The sequence below is a fragment of the Accipiter gentilis genome, chromosome 7, assembly GCF_929443795.1.
Source record: "Accipiter gentilis chromosome 7, bAccGen1.1, whole genome shotgun sequence".
NCBI lineage: Eukaryota > Metazoa > Chordata > Aves > Accipitriformes > Accipitridae > Astur > Astur gentilis.
Genome location: NC_064886.1, coordinates 28,513,981 through 28,539,235, shown reverse-complemented (window position 1 = coordinate 28,539,235; position 25,255 = coordinate 28,513,981). Strand labels below are relative to the sequence as shown.

General features: G+C 49.9%; 1 protein-coding gene across 2 annotated transcripts in view; it reads right to left on the bottom strand.

Annotated features, from left to right (window-relative positions):
• ZNF423 (zinc finger protein 423) overlaps positions 1–5,001 on the bottom strand; it is a 237,221-nt gene extending 232,220 nt beyond the window's left edge. For both annotated transcript variants that reach the window (XR_007506815.1, XM_049806953.1), the window contains exon 1: positions 4,883–5,001. Coding sequence is in view for 1 of the 2 variants with exons in the window: in XM_049806953.1 (XP_049662910.1) it covers positions 4,883–4,922 (40 nt within the window). In the remaining variant the exon portion in view is untranslated. The remainder of the gene's footprint in view (positions 1–4,882) is intronic.
• Between the last annotated feature and the right edge of the window lie 20,254 nt (positions 5,002–25,255).

Genomic DNA, 25,255 nt, shown 5'->3' with positions numbered 1-25,255 from the left:
CGTAGCACCACTAAAAATACGAGATTTCTATTTTCTCCCCATTCATATTTAAACCTTTTGCATTACATTTCCCACTCTTTTCAATTTTTGGCCACGTTTATTCGTTATATTCGCCAAGACCAATGGGAACAGGCCACAATTAAAAGGTATTTGCACACCGGCAGGAGTTTCAATCAGTAAAACCAGTTAAATACCACCCAGATCCCATCCAGGAAAGCATACCGGAGGGAGAGCAAGGCAGGAAAATGGGACTTGTGGAGTTCAGGGGAGAACGCTGCGAGGCTTGTAGCAAAATACACAGGCAAAAATTAAAAACTGCAGGCTAATCCCTGAAGGCAGTGCTCAGTATACTGCATGGATTCAAACGCTCTCGGGGCACCAGCCCCACAATGAAACACCAACATCTCCAATTATTCCTAATCCCCCAAAAGCTACACTTGATAAAGAACAATCAAGAGCGTAATCTTATTTGATATGAGTTTTATCAGTTTTAGCTGCTGCTTTCACTGTATCAATAAAATTCCACCGAAACTTGAATGAACTGTAAAATTAAAGGATAATCGCGCAAGTCTCTTGTATTTGGCAATTATGATTATACTTGTCAAAATTTAATTTGTAGAATGTACTGTTCCAGTACCTTCAGGTTCTTCTCTATCAACTGGGAAAAAAGGAAAATTATATCTTTAAGACAAGTATGAAAGACATTGTTACTTCCACAGTCAACTCTGTAACTGAGCTCCGACATTGTATAATTGACTTTGCAAGCAGAACAACAGCAATATAACAAAGAAAATGTCAGTGTTTTCACAGCGCTAATCTATAGCACTAGGAGGGCCTCCTGCTGTCAGCCAGAGCTGACAATACAATAGCTTTCAAAGGGATATTACCATCACGCTTTTATTCTTGACATCAATCAAGACAAAGAGAATCCTTTTCACAAGACATTCAAAATCAAACCTTTGTATGAGCAGATAGGTAAAACAGAATTCCTTTAAAGAAGATCATTCATAGCAATCAACTAATTGGAACTCAGCAAATGGTTGAAGTATTTTTATTTACTTTGCAGATAAGGAAGTAGCGAGCAACCCCCCTTTTCTCTTCTTGACTGACACAAATGAGGCAGGTACAGTGCGAATCAAAAGTTTCTATCAGCATTTTTTGCCAACTGAAAGCAAAAAAATATGACAGCAATTCTGCAGCTTCAAGTAGGATAACAAATCTAGACTTAATTAGCGCATTCTTTTGCAAAACAGTTTGATTACCGACTAGCACGTTTATGCACAAAATACCCCTGCAAGCTGACAGCAATTTGCAGAACTGTCAAATTCAGCAACCAAAGTGCATCTGATGCTTAAAACCTTGTGCCAATGCGAGCCCAGTCCCCACAAATTGCAGTCGAGTAATTCCTCAATTACAATTACACGGGACTGGAAACCTGGAAACGAGTTGCTGTTACCAGCATCTCAGCACTTCACTTTACAGAACCGCTTCCAAAGGCCCCAAGTTGTAGCATGAGAAGCCACGGTTTAATCAACAGGAATGATGAACGCCTGCCTTCCTCAGCCCCCACAGCGGACTGGGTGCCAGCCGCTCCCCGGAGCTGGCAGCACACAACAAACTTTTAAGGACGTTGGTGTTGGCATCACTTCCCATCACTTGTAACGGGGGACAGACGGTGTGTTTTGATGTTCACAACTGTGTGATGGATCTGGGGCTCGGGACCACGTGGTTTTAACGACACTGAGCAAGGTACAATCCTTCCTTACAGACAACTGAAAAAGCCCTCAGCAGATGAGGTTCCTGGCAGCAGGGCAAAAGAAGGGCCTGCGCCGAGGAAAATTACTTTCATGGGCTTCGCCTGTGATGTGAAGTAAAGCTTCGGAACAGGCCGGTGGTTTACTCCACCATTGCTACCACCACACTGTTACCGAGGCGTTTATTTTGTAAGCCAACAAAGACTCGACCCCTCCTACTTTCACTCCGTCCATCCATCTGAAACAGCCTTCCTTTAAGACAAGTAGAACTTCATCCCCAACCGCCGGCTACGAGGTTAATATCTTCAAGTTCGCACAAACTAATGGTCAAAACAAATCAGCATATTGTATTGCAAATCATAAATCCCGCATCAGGGGATAGATAGTCCAGGGCTACTGCTGGAGTTACAGCTGCAGGATTTACTGCAAGTTTCTGCCGGGCTGAACCTGAGACCCGATAATACAGCACAGAGGCCACATGACCTGCAGCTTTGCTGGCATCCAGTTTTGGTTTGCAACCACTTCATTTTAAATAACGTGCCTCTAAGAGTCGTCAGCATTTGATACTTCTGTCACAAGTCACTCACTTCTTTAAAGTCAGCATCGCTCCCAGTTAACAGGCAGGCAACTTGCCTTTTGCATGCAGAATAATCCCTTTCATCACTGATTCTATTTTAGTGAGTAATCTTTCTGAATGAAAAAGGATGCACAAACCTCAGTAGTGGTTAATAAATAGCAAAGCTGCTATACAAAGTGAAATAAATATACGGAAAAGAGAAAAAGGGTAAATTATTTTAAGTCCTAAATGCTACACGTATATCCACATAATTTATGCTTGTTTTCTTCTCAGTTGAATTGGGAAACCTGTGACCTCAGAGTGCCTTTATTTATTACATCTCAATTATTTCCATGGAAACGTGTACTGTGGCAATCTACTGGGTTGCCAGCTCCCTAGACCACAAAATGTATATGACAGACTTTTTAAAAGCAGACGATGTGGATGAATAGAAGGAAAGGAAGAAATGCTTTATCCTACATACACATACCAGTTGCCTCCTATTATCCAAAATTTCACCCAGATTCAGCTCATTCCTTAGACTCCCTGTGAGCCAGCTCATGCTAAGACCTGTAATTTACAGCCAGTTTATGCTGAAGCTGAAAACACATATTTTTTTTTGTGCCTGGAGACTACAGAAATATTTAGAATCTTTAAAAACTGAGCTTCACCCAGCTCACTGTTGCAAAGACCTTCTAGATATTTCTACATTACAGGGATAATGTTTCTTAGCTGTGACTTGCCAGTAAGTTACCTGCTTCGATTCATGAAAATGCTCTTGTAAATAGGGATCAGTTCTGCATCAGAATTAGGGTCAAAATTTCATTATAAAGTATCAACCCCTTGTGAGAGATATTGCTGCCTTAAAAGTAATGAGGCAGAAAACAAATGACTAGTAAATGGTAAATATCTTACCGTTATTATGGCATGAGATGCCAATGTTTACTAACTGGGCTTCTAGAGCAAACATGCTTTTCACTGGCGGAGAGCTATTTCCTGAACGTTAAATGTGACACTATAGCACAGAAAAATATTTTAAACTCCAGAGGCCTGGCCGCTAAACGTGATCCCCTCATCCGAGGGAAGTCATGACCCGAGGCCTGCATCACTGTCCTCAAACTGCGATCCTTTTAGTTTCAAACAATGTATTTCGGAGCATCCCCTAGAAATAGCTCTAGCTCTGCCCTTTCTTCTGCCCACGGACTGTAACGTTCATCTACCAATTACTGAAGTAGCTCCTTTAGCAGAGATCGTCCAGGATTGCGGAGGGTCAAACGCCACGCTGCAAACCTGCCCCCCAGCACAATGCTAAAAGGTACTGCTAGTCTGGCCGAAAAAATGATTAAGGCTTTTGTATAAAGAAGAAGGACTGACTTTACAAAAACTTCATAAACATTTGAAGCACGTACGACTTACATTGCAGTCATCTGTTAAAGAGTGGATATTTCACCAAAAAAAGCCGTAAAATGGCCCTGGATGGGGTTTCAATTCGTTCTTTAGCTGGTCTATTAACTGCACGCTAATTTTTTCCACCCACAAGTTATTTATTTACAAACGCTTTAAGACTTTTTGTTTCATCTTTCGGGCATCCAAAGTTACGATCCTTTTGTGCTTCTACAACAAAGCCCCCGAACCGCTGAGTTTTGCTTTGTGCAGAGGACAATAAAACCTTACCCAACATCAGCTAACCTCCTCGTGGCTGGGAGCGAAAGGCTTCAGAAATCACGCCTTCCTCTCTCGCACCCATTCACTTAAAAGTCAAAAAGCTGGCAAGGCGTGCAATAGGGCGCGGGGCTGGTCCCGGCCCTCCCTTTACGTTTCGCCAGCAGCTGTTTTCTTAGGGAGGTAAACAGGCGGTTTTAAACACCCCTTCGCTGTGGCCGGTGAAGAATACGCGAAGTTTCACGTTTATTAACGCAGCTCTTACTAAATTTGGCCATTGTCTCTTCGAGCCCAAGCAAGTTTTCAACCCCTATCTATCAAATCGCTTTTAATTCTTCCCTTCTTTCACCACCCTTACGCGCATTGGACAGCGGGAGGAAACAGACGGCGCTACTATTCCCAATCATAAAGAAACATTAAATCCAAGCTAACCGGCTAAAACACGAGTGTGCTCCCTTTCCTCCCCTTTCCCCAGCCCACTGTTGCACCGCCGCGCCCGAGCATCACCGCGAAAACTTTCCTCCCTCCCCGCCTCAACGATGCTACCGGCTTCTTTCATCAATTATCGCGACACGTGTCGCTAACGAGTCTCGGCCGGCACCGGGGTACCCACACACACACACACCCCCCGAACGGACGGCGGGCGGGCGAGCTCCCCGCGCGGGGCATTCGCCCCGCGCGGGGAGCTCGCCCGCCCGCCGTCCGTTCCGGGGGGGGGGGGGGGGGGGTCAGATCGGGGGGACCCCTCCACCACCGGCCCCGTACCCGGGGGGGGGGGGGGGGGGGGGGCGGATTTGCAATCCCCGCCAAGCCGGGCCCCGGCCCTGATTGGCCGCGTCGCGGCGGCGGAGGCGGCTGCCCGGGGCCGGGCGGCAGCGGCGGCTGCGGGGGCCGGCCGAGGATGCCTTACCTTTCACCGAGCGGGGCTTGGCTTGCTTCCTCCTGGACATGTCCGGGCGCCGTGACTCGTCCTCCTCCTCCTCCTCGTCTTCCTCCCGTCCCTGCCTTCCCTTCCTCTCCCTGCTTTCCCTCTCTCTCTCTTCTACACCACCACCACCACCCCCCCCCCCCCGCCTCCAAACTTTGCGAGGCGAAGCGGCAGCAGCAGCAGCGGGATCGATTATTTGATTTTTCTCACTTCTTTTGCCTGTTGCAATGCGGCAAGTTCAACTCCTCTTTCCACCCCCTCGGGCACCTTCCCCCCGGGGAAAAAAAAAAAAATAAAAAAAAAAAATAAAATCACAGGCGCAACAGTTGCAATTTTTTCCCCCGGTTTTTTTTCCCCCCCCCTTCCTTCCTCCCCCCCCCCCCCCCCCCCCTTGGATGTGCAAATACCGACGCAAAGCGAGCCCGGCCCGCGCCCCCACCCGCCTTTTTGTTCTCTTTAAAGTTTGCAGGCGCCCTGCGGCTCTCAGTCCGGCTCGCACTTTCGGAATAATAATTAAAAAAAAAAAAAAAAAAGGAGGAAAAAAAAAAAAAAAAAAAGCAGAGCCCTGCGCGGGGTCCCTGGGCTTGGGGTGGGGGAGGGCGCGCGGGGAGAATGAAGTGTCTAAACCCACGACGAGCACCGGCCCCGGCGATCCGGGGCGCTCCGGGGGTGCGACCTTGTTGCGATGTTTCTAAATCCTCCCCCGGCCGCGCTCGGCCCCCTCCCTCCCTGTCTGCCCGCTCGCCCCCGGCCGCCTCTCCCTTCCTCGCCCCCGCCGCTGGCCGGGGAGGGCGACGAGTCCTTTTTTATGCTGGCCGCGGGGACCGAGGGGCGGCCGGCCGGTGTCCCCGGCGCGGCGCGGCCGGCCGTGCGCGGCGCGGAGCTGGGCGGGCGGGCGGGTGGGCTCCCCGCGGCCGGCCGCGCTCGCCGCCGCCTTCCCCTGCACGCACGCACTTCGCGGAACAAGGTAAGTGCTTCTTTGCATCGATGCCGGGGCCGCTAGCTGCCTCCATGGGTTATTCGCTGGAAGGTGGCACCGCTCCTGCCTTCATTGCTGCCGCTGCTGCCGCTGCTGCCCTGGGTTTTTATTTTCTTTAGCTCTCGCCAGCCTCCCTCTCTTTTCTTTGTCCTGGCTCCTTTTCCTCCTCCTGATCTTGCTGCTGGGGCTGCAGTGCAGACACACATAATAAAGCCAGGCTTGGCTGGAAATGTAGCTGAGTCCCAGCAGGAGGATGTGAGGAGTGGAGTCCCGGCGGGGGAGCGCTCTGATCCCGTAGGGAGCCCCGCGCAGCCTGCGCCGATCAGACGGAGAGAGAGCCAACAGCACCGAGCCATGGACGGCCCGGGAAATACAGCGGCCGCCCGCAAAACGCGGACCGCCGCCGCGGACCGGACTCGCCGCCGCCGCGCGGAGCGGCGCGGAACGGCGCGGAGCAGCCGCGCCCCCCCCCCCCCCTCACCCCCCCACGCCCGGCCGGCGGTGGCTCCGCGGCCGGTCCCGCAGCGCGCAGCCCCCCGCGGAGGCGGGTCGAGTTGCCTTTCATATGCATCGGGGGAGGGGACGGGGACGGGGACGAGGACGGGGTGGGGGGGCGGTGAAATCTCCCCCGAATGCAAAGGGCTCAGCGGCCGCGGGAAAAGTTGCGGGGGGCTTTTTAAACGCGCCGCCGCTGCTCGGCAGCTTCTGGAGAGCTGGAAAGGAAGATTTATTTACTTTGCCTTTCCCAACGTGTTCAATTTAGCAGGAGCTGGAGTCGCCCGCGCCTCTCTGCTGGGAAGGTTTCTTCTAGAAAAATCCTAAGTGTTTTAAACTTGTTACCCCGCGGAGCACTCGGTGCCAAGTTATGAATGAACCTGCTGAAGAGAAGAGCTCCATAAGTTTCTTCTCCCACTTAGACGGGGCTCATTCGTTTCACGCAGCCTTTACTGCTTCGTAGGAGCGAGGCGCTTTCCAACACTTCATTTACCGTACCCTAAGCAGCGCGTGAGGAACCCAACGGCATCCCCCAGCACCCTTTCCCCTGCGCGTGACCGGCCTGTGCTGTCACGAAAGCCCGGGCGATTGTACGTCCAGGCGTCGGAAGAGAAGGTGTCCTGAATAGAAGGAATACGGGGTGGAGGGTTTTTAGGATCCTGTAAAAATAGCCCTGGGAGAGGTACCCCCGTCTGGCCACCCAGGCCGGGCCCCCAGGCAGCGGGAAGGGTGCAGCGCTCTGCCCAGCCTGCTTGGGCTCAGAGCAAAGGGATGCAGGGGGCTGTGTGAAGGCACTGCTTTCCTGCCAACGATCTTCACCTGGAAAACATCGTCCCCTTTTCTTTTCTTTTTTCTTTTTTTTTTTGTTTTTTTTTCCCCCCACACCAAAAGAAACTCGAACAACTCGGTAATGAGTTTGTCATTTGATCAAGTCAATTCAGCATAGAACTGTAAAGATTTTTCTTAACGCAGCATCGCATTTGAATGGATGTTTAGTGGTGATTTTCTGGTTTCTTAAGGTCTGACAGAAACTGTTGGCTTTATTAATGTCATAATAAAGGTTTACAGTTCCCTCCTACTGTATGACTCCAGATTACCACCACAGACTGGACATACAGTAAAAAATGTTTCCTATAACACTGCTATAATCAAGCTATACTTCCTCTACATCACTGCACCAACTATCAAATTGGGGGTTCAGAAAGGCTAACCCGGGACAAGGATGGATTGCTAAAGAGCCCATGGCCCCAATTCTGATCCCATCGAAAAACGGGGATAACTCTAGCCGACGGAGATTTACTGCTACAAAAGGTGATGTGATACCAGTTTCTATAAAGAAATAAGCAGGGCTGACAAGGAAAAAAAAAATGGTTGCGATATTGATATACTGGAAAACACAACCAGGATCATGGTCAGCGTGACCCTAGATTCATATCCGTTCAGCATCGGAGTTGGATCAGTTCTGTATCCTCGTCTTATTGGAGAGGCTTAATCCCCAGGCTATCAAATTGTTTCTGTTCTCTCACTGGCCCGATGAATATTTAATTATTCTTACAAAGCAGAACAGCTTCAGCAGGACAGATTCTCATCCCAGAATGTGCCAGCGGTTGGGCACTCTCAGAGGAGTTCAGAGACCCAAATTCAAATCCCTGTGCAATCAGGCAAATAGGGGATTTCAACCTTAGTTTTACACACTGCACTTGGCAAGTAATTCCCAACCCCCGTTGCCACCCTGAGCCCCTTTGCCATCCAGCACTCTGCGCCCGCATTTTCGGTACATTTTTAAAAATTATTTTAAATGCTGCAATTAAAATGAACCGTTTCTACAACTTTTCCCCCTTTTTTCAACTCCTTAAGAAATCCATACATTTTCATTTTAAATTATTTTTTTTTTACCTTTTCTCTTGCCAGAGGGCCAGTGAGAAGATTTATTTGCAAGCCCCTACCTGGTTCGGAGCAGCTGCTGGCAAGGTGAGGAGCCCTGGTCTGAGCATCCCAAACCCCTTCCATGAAAATGGTTCAAGTTCACTCTCATGGCTGTCGTCAAAGCAGCAGCAGCACCCCTGAATCCGCTGTTCTCCATGCTGGCATCTGTTGAAAAATACCCAGTTTATAGCTAGAGATAAAGAAAGTGGGAAGGCAGGTTTGACACAAAAAAATGAACCACATACATAAATCTGTCTTTAAATGTAGCGCACACATATATAATTATTAATTCATCCCCCTCTATTATCTTCAAACCCAGCAATACACAGATTTCCTCCAGGCCCTGCTCTGCAAGTACATCTCTGTTCCACAGAGTTTTTCAACATGTGCCTAAATGCTTTGCTGCTCTATTGTCACAACACATCGTTTGTGTATCTCCTCCAGATATATGTACAGGGAATTTATGTGGTGCCCCCAGCCTCTGGTCCCGCAGCCACTCTTGAGCAAAGAAAGTCCCATAACCCTGCTGAGCCCCCCAGAGAAATGCAGAGTTCACCCATCCAGGCTCTCTTCCCAACTTAAACTCACATTGTCATTAAAATAGATACATTCCGAGAGCGCTAATAACAAGGGAAGACTTCACAGGCTTTATTAAAATATTTAAGGCAAATGACACCAGCCTGTGTGCTAATTTAATAAAAATACATTTAATAATTTAATTTAATTATGGTAATTTAAGAATGCAATAAAAATACATTTTGAATCTATTATCAATCTTGTTTCCTCACAGATGCCTTTCCTTTTTATTCCGGGGAATTTTAATAATAAAAGTGCAAAGCCAAGAGTGCCAAAGTGCAGAGCTGTTCTCTCCGGGAGAGAGCCAGGAGCCCTCCTGCAGCGCCAGACAACGTCCGCGTCTCATCAGGTCGCTGGGGTGATTTGGATGCCGGATTCTCTCTTGGAACCCCTTTTGCAGATGTCACTGTCCCATATTATACATGATACGGCTCCTATACTGTACACAATGCAGCTGCTGGTGAGAGGGAACCAGTACTGAGATGCAGCGGAGACGCCCGAGATCAGCATGGCTTATCTGAAAATGGGATTTGCTGGTGGAGGCAACCGACAGCTTCACAGCGCCCGCCACCTCCTCCATCCAATTTCCCATCTGAGTCCCGTGAGGCTGACAGGGAGGCGCCAAGCCCCGATCCTGGGGGACGTGGTGGGCCCTGCCCTTCGGCTCACTGCCATGCTCCTCTCAAAGACGACAGCGCTTGTACAAATACGCTCCCTTTTCACGTAGGGGAAAACCGATATACACACTCGCTTTTCATGCCGACTAACTTAAGATGACGATTCCGTTCTGCTCTGCTCTCCTCTGCTATGTGCACGCACAGTGAACATAATTCTTAAAGTTTGATGACATTTTCAGGAAGATACTACCCATAGCAATAGTAATAACGAGCTCTTTTCTCTTTGGAAAGTGGTTACACCATCCCACTCTCTCGGGATATTATTCCGTCCACACCAGACAGAGAGTGTCCAGAATATTAGCACTTTGGCTTGAGTTTTCCCAAAACGGTTGTGTTTAAGGCAGAGACCTGGCACAGACAATGTTATCTCAGGTAGTTCCACCCTGACGGCATTATAGGAAACCGACGGTTCGGCCTTACTCTGGGAAATGCAGGCAGGACTACCAGCCTCTATAACATATAGATTTATTGGCATTCAATACTGAGAGTGAAACCCTATACATTTCTATATATAGACCTAATTATTTTGAAAGTGTTTCAGAATCAGTTTGAAATTACGAGTTACATAAAAATAGCACAGTTGTGTAAAGGCAAAAATAAAAGCTTCATGAAAGCTGGGATCTTCAATGAGGACAAAGGGAGTTAGGCACCCAATGGACCAAGCCTGCTTCAAGAAATCTGGCCTCAGTAAGGGTTTAAACTTTCTAGAGCCAAAAAGAGAAATACCTTTAACACCTAAAAGGGCTGATCTGCTGGACACCAAATGACCAGGCAGCACCGGGAAGATCACCTTAATTGTGGAGCAGCCAGTAACAGAATCAACCTTATATTAAAGAATATATCATACGTATAGACCTAATTAAGAGATGTCACATAATATCTAAGAGAAGTGTGGCAAAGTGCTAATGCCCCAGAAAAAGCCAGACAGCGTGTCTGATCGGAGGGTTTATGTGGAGCTAAAAAGACCATGCAAGATGGGAATTGACCCATGCCGAAACCCGGTGCCCACACCACCTCCACCCTCACCAGCCCTCAGCACGGCAGGAACCAGTCTGGCGGAGGTTTGACAGAGGTGGGCAAACACCTGAGCCCTCTGGATGTGCAAAGGAATACAGGCACATGCAGGAAACTATTAAAGGACTGGATTATTTTTTAAAAAGAGATAATGTTTCCAAAGCACACGGCACAATGCACTCATTCAGCAGAGAGTCAAATGTCACAGTGGATACAGCTGCAAGACAGTGTCGCTCTTTATTTACAGTAAAATATGTCAAATAGGGAACACAAAGGCATCGTCGGGATAAACATGGGACTAGAGCACACAAAGGCAGGCGGCATCCACAGCGCATCAGACAACCTGAATAAAAGCCCCGACTACAATACCAGCCCAGTTTCTATGGTGTTCTTGAGTTAATGCCTCTGAACGCTTTACATAAATAAATAACTGGCATCCCACATTTCAGTCATAAGAAAGGACTGCCATAGCCTGAAATTCGGGCTACAGAGCAGCAGAAACCAGAGGCACTCTGGTGGGAGGATGTGCACAGAAAGGAAAGGCTTCACGTGAAGAGCTGTTGGTGTGTCTGCGGGCAGGATCCAGCCAGAGCGCCTGAGTTTACGTTTTGGGAAGTTACAGTGAAAAGGGATTGAGATGTTATCCAAGAGCACTGACAAAGAAAGGGAAAGTTTCACTGTGAAACACATTTTACTATGCACAGGACTGTGAGCCTGTTCCATGTGCATGCATGACATGTGCACCAGCATTAGCATTCATCCATCTCTAATAAGCACAGTGATTTTAAATTCTTTTTCACTTGTGTATGGCACTTACTTCTATCAATCATTTTTCCTTGTGTTAAAGAAGACATACAGTAGTCTGAAATCAAGGCAGAGTAAGAGGTGCAGTTAGTGACACTTTTGGAAAAATACTATCATACACTGGAGCTGAATTCAGCTCAAATATCACAAAATACCCATCTGTAGAGGAATCGCACACCCCCCCCCCCTGCACAGTTACAGGAAAACGATCATTACTGATAACAGTGCTAAAGATACAGGCCGTGCAATACCCTACAAATACAAGCAGGTATTTTTCCCTTTCCGTAGTTCACCAAGCAAAGTATTCATTTTGGCCTCTGTTCCAATTAGATGCCGCAGGAAATGGTGTGGGAGTCAGGCAGAGGATCTGCACTTCATGGCAAAACCGCCTTTAGCACAGAGAATTTTTCAGGCTCTGCGTCTGCCTTTTGAATATCCTCATAAAGATAACTTACAGCATTGTAATGTTACTTAACACCTTACAATGTTTAGTGTAAGAAAGTATCACATTTCCGTATTTTTATCAGAGCTCAGGGAGAGTCTCCCTCTGTGATCCGCTTACTCTGGGCCCTTTTCGTCCCAGTTGGACATGGGTCCATCCTGCTTCTCAAAAGGCATAAGGAACAAAAAATACATTCTGAGTTTGAATTAGTTAAAAGAGGGTGAAGCTCTAGTGTACACAAGGTGCTCGATGGCTCTGGGGGGAGCTGGCTGGTGGAGGTACGTCAGGGTCTCTCTCCAGCTGCTGGCTCCAGCACAAGCCTCTTGATGTCAGCTCAGCTCTGCCGAATTCCCGACAAGGCATTTCTGCAGTGAGGATGGGTGTCTTTCCCCATGAGAGCCGTTCACTCTGCCCACTGAGACCCCTTCTTACCGGGGTTGCGATCAAGGACCTGATTCACTTTATGGGGCCTTGTTACTCAGGTGGAAGCTCCCCTTGTACTCAACAGGCATCTTCACTGCTCTCTGACCAGCAGCCATGGCAAAAAACCCACACTATAGGATTTATAATTTTATTTACGTCTCTGCCAGTGTTGCTGACTAGGATAACGTTGAGATACGGAGACAGAAAGTCAGCTAAAATGGCAAGGGCAGCGGGCCAAGCGTGGAGAGGCACAGCTGAGGGCAGCACCAGGAGCTCGGCGAGGGGCTCCAGGAGCTCCAGGGCAAACCATGGCAGCAGTCTTCAAGGCTGTTCATTCTCCACCAGTACAAAGCCGTTTAAGCGTACTCTTTAAGCTGAATGCTGTGTACTTTTACATAACTGAAGGAGAACAAATACCCCATTAGCCGATAATTAGCACTTGGACTCAGAGTACTTATTTAAGGTATTATGGATCGACCTCCAGCATTAGGAGTGATTCATGTCCCCCATATATTCAGGCATCCTTGTTTCTTTTTATGATTATAAATGTCCGTGCCATGTATCTGTGTAATGTTTATAAGATGTTCAGAATTACACTCCGGAGACGGAAGATTTCTCTTTATCCAGAGGAAAGGCTTAGCAATGTTAATAACAGTGGGCCCGTCGCCTCTGCTTACACCTTGCAGTCAAGAAGTCCCATTCACGCTAGACCAGGGTCATCTCTAGAAGTGTAAGGTGGATTTCCAAAGCCTTTAAGCCTGGTCCCAGCAGGGTGTTAGGAAGTGCTGGGAGGCCTCAGGGCAAACTCACCCCAGGACCTGGACCTGGTAGCACCCACACCATGGAAACTGTCTCAAAATGCCGTACCAAAGACTGCCAAACAGGAACAGGACAGTGGCCATCTGGACTGGTCTCCTAACAGCAGCCAAAGAGCAACCTGTCACCAGGGTCGAGGATCTTACAAGCATTTTAGATAGGCAAGCACATTTTGTCTAAAAATGCCCGTATTTCCAAAGGCTTCCACTCCATTGATATATTCCCAATAAAATAGCGGGGAGAAGCGACCTCTCCCCACCTCCGTCTCCTCATAAACCAAACAAAAATCGTAATCCTTGACCACATTTCCAATCCTGCCAGTATTAGCCTGTCACCTACTACTACCGCTGCTTCTTAAAAAAGCATGCACTGAGGAGAGATGCTTACCCTTTGCACCAAAACCTTCTCACCCTTGAGATTGTTTCTACCATGAAAACCATCACTGACAGCTTTGGGAACCAGTGGTATGAGGCTGGTGCTCACAACTGCGGTATAAGGTGTCCCAGTTCAGCCCCATCCCTGCCCAACATCCCCATCCCAGGGGAGCAGCAGCATCCCCTCTGCCTCCGCACCCCCAGAGCTGCTCACGGACCCAGAAAAGCAAAGTCCAAACAGCGGCTTCACGTTACACCAAGCGGCTTGAGGACGGGTGGCCAAACTGCTGCTGTCACCTTCTCTTCCAGCTCCTTCCCACTGCACCGAAGAAAACAAAACTGAAACACAAATCAAGTCCTATTCCACAAAATTAATAGTTTCCACTTGCTTCTTTTCTGTGTCTGCTTTCACTCTGTAATTACGCAAAAAGACACGGCGTACTGCATGGTGCTATTGATTAACAAACCCCACAGCTGCACAGGCAGACCCTCAGGCAGTTTTGAAAGCAGCATTTTAAAGAAAGTTTGTTCTTAAATATTGAGATATTTATGGTCCTCCCTCTGAATCGGTGTGATAACGTGAATGAGTTTGTGGTGGGGAGCAGGTGCCAGTGTGAGAACATGCAGTTTTTATACTTGTGAAAAAGTTCTATAGAAATTAATAGAAAATTATCTCCTCGCTATTGAATAATGTGGGATGATGGCAAAACCCAGGGAAAAGATCTCATTCTCTGTTAAATTCAGTAAGGTTTGTCAAGTAGTTTCTATAGAATCCGCCCAGGTTTTGACAGATCTCTCTCGGTTTCATCTCTCCACAGGATTTTGGAAGGGTCACAGAATATTTCCCTATTATCAGCCCCACTGATGTCCTGTTTAAATCCCATGATTGGCAGTGTTTATTCTTCTCTTATTAGGACTCCTTTCTTAGATAGAAAGGAATAATCCTTATCAGCGATAAGGCTTACAGTCAGATGGGCAAAATAGGAGAGGCCAGAGGATATTAAGAGAACCGGGTTGTTTTACATTTATTTTTAGTTGTTGGGTGTTTTTTTTTCCTAAATCCTGAAGCACATTTTTAAAACGCAGCAGTGCCGATTCTCAAAATATGTATAATAACACCACTTAAAAAATTGCCCTGTTGTTTATTTTATTTGGTTATCTTGCTACACTGCCCAATATTACTGTTGCGTCCTCCAACCAGGCACCAAATGCCCAGGACCTCGGCGTGTGGCGTTTCCCAGAGGCAGGCACAAACATCCAAGAGGGCTACAAAAAACTCCCACACCAGAAGCCTGCACGCTTCTCCGGGCAACCGCCACCGCTGTCCTGGGGTGAGCCTGTGCCGCCGGACCAGCCTCCCGAGAACTGCTGGGTGGCTCTGGGCTTTCTCGGGTTGGCACTGCCACGGGGGTCCTTGCCGTGTCCCAGAGCGGCAGGGCACAGCGTGGCGTGGAACGGTACAGCAGCACCCGGGCAGTCCGAGCCCCGCCAGGCTGCTGCCCGGCGCGGCGGTCGAGGCGCGGCGGGCTCTGGCCGGTGGCAGCGGTGGGCTGCGGTGCCGAGCGCCCGGGCCTGCAGCTCCCGGGGGCAAACCGGGCCCGAAGTGGCCATCAGGTCGTGAGCCATCTCCCCTCGGGGAACAGCACGATGTGACGTCCTGGCGCGTCTTCTCGAGAGGGGGGGGGGGGGGAAAGCCGCATCCCCGTGGGAAAGGAGCCCGGTGCATTTCTGCGGCCGTAGCTCTGGTGTCGTGCCCAGCCCCGGGGCGACAGCTGGGGGAGAGGGGGCTCATGGGCGGTGCGGCCAGGGGTGCGGGGGCCACGCTGGGAGCAGCTGGACCGGCCACGAATTCCTGCCGGCGGCCGGCCCGGCGGCGGGGCATAGCAACGGCAGCCGGGGGAGGAACGCGAAGCAGCGGGAGCTGTGAGAAAGCGAGTGGCGCAGCGGGGCGAGGCGGGGGCGGAGGGCGGGGGCGAGCAGAGGCGGCGGGGGCGGCGAAGAGGCCGGGGGTGCGCGGCGCGGGCTCTGCCGCTGCCGGCCGAGTGCAGCCACTTCTACGCCGCCCTGACTTGTGCGCCGGGGCTCGGTCCCCTCGGGGCAACCCGCAGCCTCTTCCGAGCACAAAAGAGGTTTGGGCCTAAGCGGCACGCGTACCCGCTCCGTTTAGGAAACCCCGACGTTACCAACTCAGTGCCGAGGAAAGCGGCTGAAGCTGAGAGCACATGACGGTGCCGGCGGCCCTGAGAGCCAGCCCCGCCATCCGCCGCCAGCCCCGGCCCCGCGGTGGGGGGCTTTGCCTTCGCTTTGTGCCGGGGGGGGGGGGGCGGCTGCGGGGACCCCGCGGCCCGGCTGAGCCGGCCGGGGCGGGGGGGGGGGGGGGGGGGGGAAGGGAGAACGACCCACGCCGCCTCCCAACAACCGAACGCGGCCCCCGGGGAGCCCGCGTCGCGCACGGACGCTCGCTGCCGCCAGCCCCGCAGCGGGAGCCGGGCCCGCCTGCTGCTCTCCCCACCGAATCCCACCGCTGCCGGCCGGCGGCACAGATTCGGTGTCCGTCCCCCGCCCCCCGTTGGTGTGCTGCCAGTCTTTCGCAGCGGCGCTTTCTCGGCCGAGGGTTTGTAACGGCGTATCCCTCCCGCCGCGCCCCTCCCCTTGTACACGGGTTTCTTGTGAAGTGCCGCGGAAGCGGGGTGGCTCCTCCGCTTGCCGCAAGCCGTTGCCGTTTCGCTCCGGGTTCAGCTCCCACGATGAACTAGTCCTCGCTGGGGGCGGTCACGGCTCTGCCACTGGATTTCATGTCAGAAAAGATGTTTCACCGCACGTGAGTGGTGTTCCGCTGCGTGAAGAAAATGTTAATCAAACTGCAGAGGAGGCACAATAGCTGTACAGATACATTAAATATCTAGTTACTATGCGCTAAATAATTAATAAAGTTAATCTATTTCACCGTACTCTGCCCAAGTCATACCCTTACAACCAGTCAATAGCAATAAGACGTAACATTTGTACGAGGCTTCGCTTTCTCCAAGGGGCCGTGTGATCATTAATAACCCACAGCCGGGTACTCCTGATACTGCAGGCCAGCAAAAACTTCGGGAAGTTTTGATTACATAAACGGTTCTGCTTTTAGTTTGTGAAATGCTCCTGAAGTGCCTGGTATAGCTAGCAGGCGCATAGGCTGGGGTTTCCCAGTGAAGTTAGGGAAGCTAATTACCGAAACAAATTCCCAGCAAATTCAGGCCTTTTCAAAACTTCAGCCTTTCTAGTTTGAAAGCTACGCATACACACTACCAGGGTTTTTTTGACACTTTCCTAATTTTAGCCATGAACATGGTCCTCTCCTATGTAAGAAAGAAAAAAGATGAAAGAACCTGGTTTAGGAACTGCAGAAGATTGCTTAATCGTGTAAAATTTACAAACCTTGTACAAAGTTTACAAAACCATCACTACTATTTCTGTTTCAGCATTAGCAGACATCCACACCTGAAGGAGCTCTTGGCTAGAGGCTACCACAGGGCTGCCAGTCATTTCAGATGGTAGCAACAACCATCTTGCTTTCCTCAGGCCTTAAATTAAAATAGTTCGCGTCGCACAGCAGTTTGTTTCTTCTCCAGGGGTTTGGAGAGGGAGATTTGCGCCCTGCAGGGTGAGACATGGCTTGTGGGGCCGGCGCTCCTCCTAGGCCGTTCGCCTCGCTTCCCTGGGTGGGCACACACACCGAGGGAGGAGCACCAGTCCCTTGGAGGCAGCAGCCGAGCTGAAGCCAAGACACTGCGTTTTCCTGCAGACCAACTCCATCCAGCTGGTCCAGGCTGCCCACGGGCCACAGCTTTCCCCAGGCTTTCAGTGGGGTCAGCCACGCCTGCCGGCTGCTGCCTCAGGCACTGCTACGGCAGGAGAAAAAAGACGGATTGTCCTTCCAAGGGTCCCTGGCACCAGCCCTGAGATGGCCGCAGAGGTCTGCCTGCAGGATTTTTCCCCCTGCTCTCAATTCCGGGGGAGCCACGCACCCCACCCAGCACCTCCGCCCTGGCGCCGTGCTCCTGTCCCGGTCAGGGTGGCGTTGGGGTGGGGGGTTGCTCCCAGGCACTCTCTGCAGCTCCTCCGGCTCCTTGGAACTACTGACATCTGGGTGAACAAGCGAGCTCACCTTTTCAGGGCGTTTTTAGCAGTTACCTGCCCAACGACCGCAGGATAAAGGCAGCCTAACTGCACGGGAACAGGTCGCAGGGACACGGTGACACTTGGTGACATGCCAAAGCTTGCCAAGGCAGCCGGTGGCAGAGCTAGCCATGGCATTGTCTGCTCCTGACCCCAGGCCGTTGCCCTGCTGCAAGGCCATCCTTCCCCTCTGCAGTTAGCTCCAACAGTACACGTGAGCAGGCCCACAGGGTAGCCGTACTCGCCCTCAGGTGCATGCCCTGCTGCAGCCCATCCGGCTGCGGCTCTGTGCTCGCAGGGCGCAGATGGCCACCCCCAGCACTGAGCGCCAGGGCCACGTGGCAGCAGCTGAACTAAAGAGCCGCAGGAGGAAGAACACAAGAGCTTTGTAGAAATATGTATCTTTACATCGGAGTTCTTTGTATATACAAAAAATCCCACCCTGCTGTGCCAGGAGAAAAAAATCCTGTGGGCATTTCAGACCAACCTATTTTATTAATGCAAGCTGCCATATTCAACATGCGAGCCAGCCTGAAAAACAAGAGGCTGGGAAGGAGGAACATATCCACAGTAAGCACTCAGCAGGCCCATCGGTCACATCGCCAGTAGCTGGGGATCAGAAACAGAAGTGGGCAAGCGATAGCGATGCAGAACAAAGATGCCTCTAATTCGGAGTGGGTTTTGCCAGCGCTGCCTGGGGCTGTACTGTACCTGCCCTCTACTTACTGTCAAATGACCTGAGTGTGTGGGCAAAACAGCAAGCATGTTTTGGACATGGAAGATGATCATGGCAACTGCTGCCTACATTTGCACACCTGAATGTGTACACTCAAAACGTGGCTGCTTGTGCCCCAGCCAGACCGCTCCGCGACACTACAGGCTTTACACAGCCAGTTGCTACCTGCCCCGTATGGTGTCAGTGTGAAATATTAATCTAATAGTCCAGTGTACAATTTCAGGAGATTTTAAATTACTTCAGAATAACCACATTTCAGAAAACGTCTGTAAAATGAACTCTCAAGAAAGGACACGTGAAAAATCTAACCCCCAACTCATTAAATATTCACGGTGATGTATTTGCTCAGCTCTAATCAGTGTCCGAAGAGGGCTGATAAATGCTGCTTATGAGCAGTTCGAACAGTGGGATGGGTCAAAGTAAAAAACGAAGTTAAGTCCCAGGGTATCAACAGCCAGTACAGCGAATTAGTTGTCCAACAACAAGAAAAAAAAACGGTTGGGATAAAAGGCTCCCCCAGATTAATACAACCGTCTCATTCTGATGGCTATCTCTGGAGGTGCAGACACCAAAGGTCTCCTGGGGAGAGCCAGACCTCCGGGTGCTCGCCCCAGGGACACACAGTGTCTGCCCTTGCAGGGTGCTCTCCTTCACCCCCCACCTGAAGAAACCGGATGCCTTGGAGGTGTCTGCCTCTCTAACGCCATCAGAAGTTGGTACAGATATGCACACACAAAAGAAGGATGCAGAGTCCTAAGAAGGATGCAGAGTCCTGTTTCACTATGAAACCATGCTGCAAAATCCTCTCCCTATTTTTAGTTAGTAGAAAATATGCCCATGCAGGCAGGGCACAGAGGACCAGAGCAATACCGGCAGAGACGGGAGCTGGAGCAGAGATAGAATTCAGGCTCTGGAGTCAATAGAAGCACGACTGGGTTTTCGGTGAATATCGTATGGCCTCGCAGCAGTGCCGTAGGACTTGGGCTCTGTGTTCACATGAAGCGCACTTACCTCTAAAAACTGCACATTTGAGCATACGCTGTGAGGAAAACAACACTCTTGATTCACTCTGACTCAGTTTCACCACTGAGCAAACGGAGCTGATAACTGCTGCATCTCTCTGGGGAATGCTCCTCGACTCAGGCTGTATTTGGGTCTTAAGAGACTTCAGAGGTCCTTTGCAAAAGCACTAAAGTGCTGTAAAATATGATAGGCACTAGTAGATAGTGACCTGGCGGTAAGGCATGCCAGAACTACGGAAAGTCTTCTAATCCTCTCTTCCCAGCTGATTCCGTCAGCCCTGCAATCACTTTTGCAGCTCTTCCTTGAACTCTTCCCCACTCTCATAATTTTTTTCTGTACACAGTGGGATGCCCAGACCCATCATGCTGTGACCCTAATGAGATCCTGACACACCCGGGTGGTCTCTGAGGTGTGCGAGCCCCAGCCCTGCTGACACCCCTGCTCCCAGCACCCGCAGGCTGTGAGATGAGCCATGTGTTCCTCAGGAGCCCAAGACCTCACATCAGGAAGAAAAAAAATCTGAAAATGATGGAAGAGGCTTGGACACCACCAGAAACGAAGCCATGGAAAGAGCTGGCAAAGAGTTAGTTACTAAATATTTTAAGACCAAATAAACCTGACGTTTTAGAGGGCTCTGGTCCATTATTTTTGTTCAAATTACATGTGCATCTTCTGATATATACCTCCGCAGCCATAAACACAAAACATAAGAGGGACAGAGAAAGAAAAATCTTGCTGAACAAGGGAGTTACATACTGTAGGAATGCAGGAGCCTGTGATCTGCGTTATTTCTTTGCTTAAGGCCACCTAGCAACAGCACATAGGTTAATCCTCCACAGACTGAACAGACAGCATCAGCCAACAGGAAAACAAAACATCCCCGCTAGAAAAAAATCAGAACAAGAATTACCCATTTGCAAGAGGGTTGTAGGAATAGGCAGCAACAAATAAGAAAGAGGTATACATGCTATTCCTGCAAAAGGAAGATTTCCCTGTAAATAGAGTTATTGTCCACCTTGTTATTAAAAATACAAAAAGAGCTTTACAACATTTACAGAAAACCTCTGCGGGAGCTGCAGAAGCCCTGCTCTGCAGGGAGATGGGGGGATGAGCTGGACTGTGGTCAAGGCTAGTTGCCATCTTAGAGAGCACCTTTAAATGATAAATAGAGCATCCTCTAAAACAATAAATAAACCTCTGGAGCTGTAAGCCTTCTGCCAGGGGTTAGCAGCATCTGCAAGGGCAGGTTCAGATCTTTATGAGCACCTCTTGGACATTAAGACATACCATCACCTTCTTAAAGCCATTGCTCACAGCGGCTCAGCCCCGCCTTTGCAGCTCTGCCAGGCTCCCCCGCACCAGGCTATTCTGTGAAAGGGGCCTGGAAATACAGAATTAACTCACCAGGAGATCCCCACTATGCCAGGGCTGCCCTGCACGGCGGCTGTGCCCCAGAGAAGACACCCTGTGCAGCTCGCTGGCCCCAACGCCCACTGTCCCTATGGCACCTGTGCTTCAGCAGCGCACGGGGTGGCCCTGGCAAAGCTGCAGCCCAGGAGCCATGCACATGTCCCCCCTGGCATTGCCCCTGCCTGCGCCACCCCTCCCACTCCCCCAGCGGGTAGCTACCAGGGATGGGATTTTGAGGGAAAGTGCGGTGGGAGGCCACTGCTCCTCGCCAGCTTGCTGCAGCGTGCTGCCGGCCTTCCCCGCCACCAGCCTTCCCCGCCGCCCCAAGCTGAGTGTCACCTGCTGCTCACCAGTGCCAGCGCTGGCACTGTCCCCAGGGAAGCTTCTGATCCAGCTTTTCCAAGGGGTCTTTGCGGCATGGCACACCTTCCTGCGCTCGCTGAGGTATGGCGGCCAACATGGTGCCATGCATAGTTGCACGTCTGGGATGTGATTTATTAAGTTTATTGTTACTCCCTTTCTGCTCTTCACCAACAGATGGTAGCAGCACTGCTGCTGTCACACCGGGCCAGGAGCTGCTCGCAGGAGGAGATGACTTCTGCTCTGAAGCTTTTCCTACCTGATGAAAAGTCATGCTTGCCCATCCCCTTGCACTTCACTAGCTGCATATCCAGACCCTGCTGGGAGAGCAAAGCAAGTATCTCCGAGCACAGAGTATTCTCTATTCAAGGCTCTAGGGAGGGACACAGGCAGTTGATGGAGTTGCGGCTCTGTTCACTGAGGCTGGTGAGTCAAAACATGCTCGAGCACACCAGCAACGCCTGGGCTGGATGCCCCAAACCTCCTGGGCTGTGTGGGGCTGCAGCAGTGCATCCTGGCTGGCTCTGCCCACAACGAGCTGTTCCCAAACAGTGAGCAACACCCAGCTCAAAGACAGGCATCAGCAAGCCCCAAATTAATTAATTAACATATTATTTAGAAATTTAATTATTGGGCAAAATCCAAGCATTTCCTGCCACTGGCTGCACTGGCCGCTCACACTGGACAGGGCCCCGAGCTGCTCACTGCCTTTACTGGGCAAGCGCCAAAGCCAGCTGGAGCTTTGCCTGAGCAAGGTCTGGCTAAGACAGAGCTAAGTACAGACCTCAGAATTTGGTCTGCGGTGAAGCAGCTCTGTAGAGGAAAAACAAACAAACAACAACTCTGCTCTAGAGGCTTCCCCTAATTCTGTAAAGTGCTTTGAGGCTTGTGAGCAGCTCCGTATAATCAATAACACCATTAACAAAAAGGTAGCGGAATGGCAGCTACCTCTGATTAAAATAGAGGCCTTGGTGTATTGCAGCAAACAGCCACGTAGCCATTTCTCTGATCAGAAGCAGGTCTTTCCTAGTGTCATATAATTCATGTTAAAATCACAGCAATAAGGCAGACTTCCTTGCAGCTGTTCAGAAGTCTTTGGAGGCTGCCATTATACTTCACCTTTTTAATGCTTTATGTATTACAGCTTTATTTTCACCTAAGGCTGTGATCCTAAGCTTCCTCGCAGCCTTATCTACAACTCATATTTCAAAGCCTAATTTTCCTGCCCCCAAACGTAGAATAAAATAGCTTGCAAAAAGGGCTGCAAGGAAGCTGCAAGTTCTGCGGTTTTACAGCCCTTCTCCATCCGATCTGTATAGGTACTATTCCTCATGGAGCCAAAAACTTCCTGGAGAAGTACTGTAGCTAGGAGGTATTTCTTGACCTGGCGTACACTCTGTCCACCCCAGCTGGTGGAGAGATTATGAAATTTTAATTGGACTGAGAGCAAGATATCACTATAATTGGAGCCCAAGTGCCTGCACGAACCCGAGAGCTAGGACTTGCTGGAAATCCTCGACAGCCGCCAGCGGCCCCAGTGCCCAAACATGCCTGTACCCCTGCGCGGAGGCGATACACATCCTCCTCTCCACTTGTGCTGCAGCCGCCAGTTCCCTTCCAGAAATAAAAGGTTTTGCAAAGGAGGGATGTTCAGGCCCATCTGGGTTTCCACCTCCCCTGTGGTGGCGTGAGCAGCAGCATGAGGAACCATGAGAATATCCCAGCTCATCCCAGCACGAGCTGAAGTCTGCCTTTGGGATCACATGTTCCTCATCACAAAATGACTCTGCTGCAGCGCTGGCAGTGGTCTCTCGCTCCGCTGAGCTGTGGTCCCCTTCTCCAGCACCTGGCCTGCCGGACAAGCCTACCGTGGCTGTGTGTGTGCAGCAGTCCCGTGGCAGGCGCAGCTCGCCCTCCAGCATGGCATCTCGGGTCTGCACACTAGTTGTTTTTGTAGCACCATCTGGTAGGACATAAACCAAGCACTGACTTCCACCACCTCTGAAAGGTAGGCCATTGGCTGGAAAAGATGGGCATGCTGGAGGAATGCAAACAGTGGGATTATTTATTATTCACATAGATGCTCAGCCCGTAGCGTGTTGCCTGGCTCAATGTAATCATACAAATCACTCAGCTGAGTCAGTGATCTAAATGTAGACCCCACAGCTCGGGGACTCGAATGATCCCAGAAGGACTGTGCTCAAACATTCATGCCCAGATGACACTTGCTCCCATGCATACTTTTTAAATCTTTGCCAGAAACGATCAGAGATCATTCTGCATACGTCCCATATAAAATAAGATCTCGGTTTTACCAGGAAGCCCACATTGAAGAATCTTCAGGAAAACAAAGGCACCACTACAAAATAACAGCCTGAATGCTTAGCAGAGATTGTCTTTATCTAAAGGTCAAAGCAAACCTCCCTTGCATAAAACACTTTTTTTTCCTAGGTAAGTACAAATCCAAGCTCTGAGGTAGCCAAGTGCTCCCCCTTCCTAATAGCCATCTGCTAATAGAGTGGCATGCACCTCTCCCCACTCTGGCCATCCCTGCTGCAAAGGGCTTATTGCATTACTGCTGCTCTGGGGAATCTTGACTCCTGACGTTGGCACTATCAAGGCAGCTGTTGATGAAGCACTGTCACTTCACAGTGCATCTCAGCAAAAGCTTTGGTTTCATTTCTACCTGTAACACTGTAAACCCTCAGTGGGCGAACAGCCTCACGTCAGGGCAAGGAACTGGCTTTGCCAAGTGATTTCATTGGCAATGGTCTTCGTTTATGCCAGTGTGAGGGACAGGAGACCAGGACCTCCCCGACCCTCTGTGGTTGCTGTACCAAGGCCCCCCTCCACATTGCTGTCTGGTCAGCGCTACTCACGGGGCAGGCACTGCCACGGAAAGGCTCTGACATTACTGAAGGTCTGTGGAGGTCATTCATTGTCCTTTCTAGAAAATATTTTCGCATTTCATTATTTTTGAAAATACAACAATGAATCAAGGAAGCAGAAGGACAATTTAAACCGGTTATGTCGGGCAGAGGTGTCCTAGGGGACACCTGAGCACACTTCATGCTGCAAGATGCTGTTTCAAAACCACTAGGCAAGTTCCTGGCCCTGACTAAGGGCAATGGCACAACTGGGGTTTGCTTTGGTCAAGTCTCTGGCACCAGTGCCGGAGCACGCTCAGGGACTAAGGATGAAATTTAATTTGGCTTATGTGCCCAATCTCCTTCAGCATAGGATTGCTAAACATAAAAAATAATTTTAAAAAATAGGCACTTGAAGGAGGGACTGTTTGAGATACAATAGCATTCATTGAGGCAGAGCTGGGAACAGCATGCGTGACCAAGGGATGCCCAGTCCTGTTTAGTGTTGGAGTTGTCCCGCTGCTCTCTCACCTCCCTTTGGTCCACACCTCCCATCACATCCCAGCAGAGCTGCAAATCTGCATCTCCGCATCATGCACAGCCAGGCCACGCTCTGCCAAATGCCCCCAGCCAGCCTCCAGCCCAGCTGCATGGGAACCACAAAGGGAAAGCCAACAAAATAACCAGTAAGAAAACGCTTTGCATTTTTGGTGCAGTTTTCATCTGAACAAAGCATTTTGCAAGCCATGCTGAATTCAGTTAACAAAGCCTTCATTTCTTAATTCATTAAGAATGCTTTATGACCTCATAATTGAAATCAAGTTGTAAGATATTGACTATATTAACTTTTTTTTCTCTTTTGTGAAAAAATTAGTAAAAAAGAATACTAAAACCCTCAGTCTGTATTGAGTGGGAAGGGAAGGAAATCCACTTCTTTGTTACAATAAGCTATCTATATTTCTGCTTAAATATTTTCCAGTCATGCCATCCAGCAGGTGTACTCTGTGAATCTGAAGCCAGAATGAGTTCCCTGCCCCGGGAGTGCAGTACATAATTTTGGGAAGAAAGCAGCCTGGAAGCTCTGATCTGCCACTAGTGCTCATCCCACAGTGATGGGGTGGCCCAGGAATGGACCTGCCCAAGCAACCGGGGACCGAAGTCAAACAGCACCAACCTCCCAGTTAGCATAAATAATTGGTTTTCCAATGTGAAGGCCCCCATGGTGACTTTCCCATTGAGGAACGATGTGCTACTAAGAAAATTAAAGGTTGA